Source organism: Scyliorhinus torazame, chromosome 9 (genome assembly GCF_047496885.1).
Source record: "Scyliorhinus torazame isolate Kashiwa2021f chromosome 9, sScyTor2.1, whole genome shotgun sequence".
Lineage (NCBI taxonomy): Eukaryota > Metazoa > Chordata > Chondrichthyes > Carcharhiniformes > Scyliorhinidae > Scyliorhinus > Scyliorhinus torazame.
The window spans coordinates 213,253,309-213,258,824 of NC_092715.1; the positions used below are offsets into that span (position 1 = coordinate 213,253,309).

The 5,516-nt window shown below is 45.5% G+C and overlaps 1 protein-coding gene across 1 annotated transcript; it reads right to left on the reverse strand.

Annotated features, from left to right (window-relative positions):
* LOC140429722 (claudin-23-like) lies at positions 1 to 4,219 on the reverse strand. The gene has a single exon (XM_072517054.1). The coding sequence runs from the start codon at positions 3,725 to 3,727 to the stop codon at positions 3,029 to 3,031; it is 699 nt and encodes a 232-aa protein (XP_072373155.1). The 5' UTR covers positions 3,728 to 4,219; the 3' UTR covers positions 1 to 3,028.
* Positions 4,220 to 5,516: the final 1,297 nt, after the last annotated feature.

The following is a 5,516-nucleotide window of genomic DNA, read 5'->3' on the forward strand; positions in this document are numbered from 1 at the left end:
TTTAAAAATGAATAGAATTTATTTTAAGGTCATTATACAGGCACAATATACCACAACAAAAGGCTGATTGTATGATTTTTTATTTTCTAAAATAATAGATTCTGTGTTTCATTTTATTATTGATTAACATTACTGCAACCGTGGAACTGTTATTGTATATGTCCACTTCTGTCTGTACTTAGCTACTTCTTGGTGCTGGCAAGATATTGGCGGTAGAACTCATCATTATTCCTTAATGTCACTCTAACAGAAATATACAATAGACAAGCGGAAAAATGTACAACATGAAAAAGCATTGAATCCATCACACTCACAATACAATTGATAGGCATTGCCTTTCTAAATATCTCTCAATCCCTGAAATTTACCCAATTCCCCCTTTCACTTTGATGACACTATCTCTATTTTCGGTCCGTTCGATAAAGCAGTTATGTGTAAACTCTGCTTGCCTTCATACTCCAGAATTTAAGTTGCTTCTCCTTATTGTAACACCACTTTTAGTTCACTTGGAGCCTGTTTTCAACCGCAGTTGATGGCACAGTGAAGATATTGCCTTGAAACCTGCCTACCATTTTGTAAAGCCACTGGTATAAAAAGTATATTAATGGGCTGAATCTGTGCTCTCAACGGCGACTGTGATTGATGGGAGTGTGATTCAAGAGTCTCCAATTCCATGATCTCCAAACCCATGCAGGGAGCACAAGGGTGCTCACTATTACAGGTGTACACATTCCTTCAGTAATCTGTATGCTCCAGAGATTAAAGTACATGTTGGTCCCTGGAAATAGTATTTAACTTTATGAACTTTCATTGTCAACTTTTAGTTTATTATTTAATAATTGTGCCCCTTCACAGTGTTGTTTGATGTTCACATAACCCTAATTAGATATTTTATTTAGAAAGGCCATGTGCACCTATCTTGCTCGTCTGAACAACAGGAGATCGTGCCAACAGCATTTTGACATGGATTCACTCACCAAAAATATCTTAAATTCCATTACTTCTACTTGCATAACAGGTTGAATGATTACTGGCCACAGAGGCAATTTTACTATTACACAAGATGACTTCTTAATTTTGATCTTGTCAGCATCAGATTTCAACAAATCTTTTTAATCATTCATACAAGTTTTTAATGCAAACTTCTGGCGTGTGTTCATCAAAGATGATTACACTGTCCGTCACCATTTGTTGGTACTTGTCCCTTGTCAAACCCTTTCCAGCTTCCTAAATTTTATTGCTCGTTACTTTGTGGATGTTGGTGGAACTGGCAAAATTTACTTTAAAATGCTGGATTATGATTGCTTCCTCCCTGAATTTACTGAAGAAATATATCCCATTGATACGTCCATTGAGTTCTTCAGCAATGAATGGAAAGTTCTTTTTTGTGGGCATCACTAACAAGGTATTACCCATTCCTTGTGAAAGTCATGATTAATTGCCTTTAACCTTGTCGTGGAGGCACTCCTAGGGTACTGTTAGATAGCGTATTCCAGGACTTTGACCCAGCAACGATGAAGGGTGCTATCTGCCCTAATTGAGATGTTGTGTAACTTGGAGGGGAACTTGAGAATTGATGGTGTTCCCATGAAACTGCGGCCCTGATTCTTCTGCGTGGTGGAGGTACTACGTTAGGTCGGTGTTGCTGACGAAACGTGGTCTGAAAACAGACACACAATTATTTTCCAGTACTGAGTCACAGGAACAAACGCTAATGATAATCGCTGTAATAGGGGCAGCACGGTGGCGCAGTGGTTAGCACTGCTGCCGCACGGCGCCGAGGTCCCAGGTTTGATCCCGGCCCTGGGTCACTGAATGTGTGGAGTTTGCACATTCTCCCCCTGTCTGCGTGGGTTTCGCCCCCAGAACCCAAAAGTGTGCAGGGTAGGTAGATTGGCAATGCTAAATTGCCACTTAATTGGAAAATTGAATTGGGTACTCTAGGTTTGTTTTTAAAAAAGATAATCGCTGTAATAAAGGATAATCAGAACTGAATCATGTCAAGTTATGTTGTTGAAAAAACCTCTAAAAATCTGAAAATGGTAACAACAAATAGTCAACATGGATTGCATATTTGGCCAATCTTACTGAATCTTTTGAAGAAGTAGCAGATAGGGTAGGCGAAGGCAATGTAGAAGGTGTAATTTATTTGGCTTTTTATAGAAAGGATATAGAGGCACTGGAGAAGGCACAAAAAAGATTTATCAGGAGGATACCAGTACTCATACCAATAACTTATACCTATCAGTAAAGACTAAACAGGCTGGGTAGCATTTCTGCAGGATGACCAGGCAGAAAAGTAACCTTTAAGATTATGACAGGCAAGAGAGCTGCAGAGATCTAAAAATAGAGGCTTTAAATAAATATTTGGTAGTCACTAATGCAGCAAATCCAGTAAGGCACTCAGGAAGAACTTTTTTTAACCAAGAGAGTGGTTAGAATGTGAAACTTTCTTCCACATGTGAATTTGTATCAATGTCTTTAAGGCAGAGCCAGGCAAATGCCAGGAACAAATAAACAGAAGGATAGGAAGAGGAAGTTCTTCTCTGGAGGGTGGACCAGTCATCATAGAATCCCTACAGTGCAGAAGAACATTCGGCCCATTGAGTATACACCGACCCTCTGAAAGAGTACCCTACCTAGGCCCACTCTTCCGCCCTATCCCTGTAACCCCATGTAACCTGTGGACACTAAGGGGCAATTTATCATGGCCAATCCACCTAACCTTTACATCTTTGGACTGTGGGAGGAAACCGGAGCACCAGGAGGAAACCCACGCAGACACGGGGAGAACGTGCAAAGACCACAATCACCCAAGGCTGCAATCGAACTCGGGTCCTTGGCGCTGTGAGGCAGCAGTGCTAACCACTGTGCCACCGTTGGTCCGAAATGCCTGTTTGTTTCGAATGTAATCCATAGTCTCGACGGTGCGGAAGGGTGCCATTCGGCCCGTCGAGAGTTCCTGTGTTGTACACCTTGATAAATTGTTAAATCCACACCGATAACCATCGCCAACCATCAAATCTGTCTACAAGTCAGCGTCCCAGGGGGTTGGGGTTGGGGGGCTGCGCTGCGGCAAGTCTATAACTGCGACTGGGTTGGAAAGCCCAGCGGGATATCTGCCGGCGGGATAGGCGGAGCTTTTCGGGTAATATTTCTTTTCGGCTGGAGTCTTGCTCTCACACGACTTGCCGAAGCTGAACAGCAGGTGGATGCCGGCGATGACGATCAGGCAGCCGCCCACGAAGCCGAGGACGGCGGCGTAGCCCACGGTGAGGCGGGTGCCGGCCGCACTGTTGGGGATCTGCTGGAGGCGGTCGGTGTACCAGGAGACGGCGATCAGGGTGAGGGCTCCGCCGGCCACCAGAATGACCCCTCCCACCCCCGAGAGCGGGTAGCTGGGCTCGTCCGTCCAGCAGCGGACGCCCACCGTGGTGACCAGGATGCCGGCCGCCGACACCACCATGGAGGCGATCATCAGGCCGCGGGCGATGGCAATCACTCGGTAATTGAAGTAGGCGTCGTCGTTCAGGTTGCAGCTCAGCTCCCGCACCGACTGCTCGTCCTTGCAGATCTCCCACAGGCCCTGGTGGTGGATCTCATCCACGGCCGCGGTGGGAATGCCGGCCACGTCTCTCCAGGCAGGAGCCACGATGCAGGTGAGGATCAGCACGTAGCCCGAGGGCGCCAAGACCAGCCCCAGGATCATCACCACCGGGGTCCGCATGCTGACAGCTGTCCTCTCCCCAACAACCGAAGACAACCGAGTGCTTCAGTCCGCCGGCCAGGATGGAGATTAAACAGTGCAAAATTCCCAAATAGTAAAGCAGGGCGAGCCCAACTCCTCAGATTACGCAAAAACCAGAAAAACAGGTTGAACACACTCGAACACAATGGTGAACTGAGTCTGCCCTTTACAATCAATCCAAAGAATGCAGAAGGAGGACATTCAGCCCATCGAGTCTGCCCTGACCCTCTGAAAGAGCACATTACCTAGGCCCACTCCCCTTGTCCTTATCCCTGTAACCCCACCTAACCTGCACATCTTTGGACACTAAGGGCAACTCACACATGATCAGTTCACCTCACCTGCACATCTTTGGACTGTGGGAGGAAACTGGAGCACCCAGAGGAAACCCACGCAGACACGGGGAGAACGTGCAGACTCCGCCCACACAAACACAAAGCCAGAATTGATCCCAGGACCCTCGCGCTGTGAGGCAGCAGCGCAAACCACTGGCCACCGTGCCGCCCCCACGCTGAGATTCAGCCCCAACACTCAGGTGGATTGCAATGGCACCGTCTCAATTCAAATTTTAAAAATGGGTTTTGTGAAAAAGTGGAAGTAATTTAAGGCAAACTTATTTGGTGGCAAATGCCATGTTTATTGTTGGGGGAGGGATGGGGGGAAGACCTAATCAAAGTGTGCAGCCATTATAGAGGAATGTACATACACCTCAGCTTCCCCACAAGAGAAGTTTCTGTTTGGGTTTCAATAGATACTGGCTTGCATTCCACCACACATTTCATATTGCGCTGGTATGCGCAGGGGAATGAGAAATGCATCAACCGGTTTACCAGATATTTCACAGTGAACAGTTCAGAACCCACAATAACCTTGCCTCTGTAAACTTAAAAACAAATCAGTCATTTCGGATTTGAAAACAGAAAATGCTGGAAATACTCAGCAGATCAGGAAGCACCTGCTGAGTAAGTGAGAGAGGAACAGGATTAACCTTTCCGGTTGAATATCTTTGTCAGAACTGGAAGTAGTTAGAGATGTAACCATTTTTAATAGGAGCAGGGAAGGAGACAAAGGAAAGGTTGTAATGAGCTGGAATGTCTCTGCTTCTGTTATTGCTCCAAACTTTACACCTCTAACTCATTCCAGTTCTGAGAAAAGGTAATTCATCTGAAAAGTTACTTTCCTGACCTGCTGAGTATTCCCAACGTTTTCTAGTTTTAATCCTAAATTGCTCCTGTTTTTACACAAGCATGGTTCATCTGCAATCTGAAATGCGCAATATGAGCTAAATGGCTAAAGAGTTGCACAAGTCAAAAGATGTGGTGTATGGGGGGGGGGGGGGGGGGGGTGGGGAGGGGAATGGGGGGCAAGTGACTTCAGAACAGTGCAGGCTATTGAACCTCATGAGCCTGTTCATTCGTTCCATTGGATCATAGTTGATCTGTGTCTCAAGTCCACTTGGTTCCCTATGTGATTGTCACTTTAAGACCAACCTTAAGGGTCATGTGGTCTGAACAAACAATCAACATCTAGCAAGGGTGGGTGTTAGAATGTACTATGGACTAGCTGGAAACATACAGCTAATGAAGCAAGCTTGTAAATAAATTTCATTTGTTCACTTAGGAAGTCTCCGGGAGTACATCGTCACACCTTACATTGTACAAATCTAACAATTTCAGTTTTGAGATTTTCAAATGGCTTCGCTTCAACGTCTTTTTGAAGTTCAATATTTTCACTATCCTTGTAAGGGCTAGAAGGCTAGGAACAGACG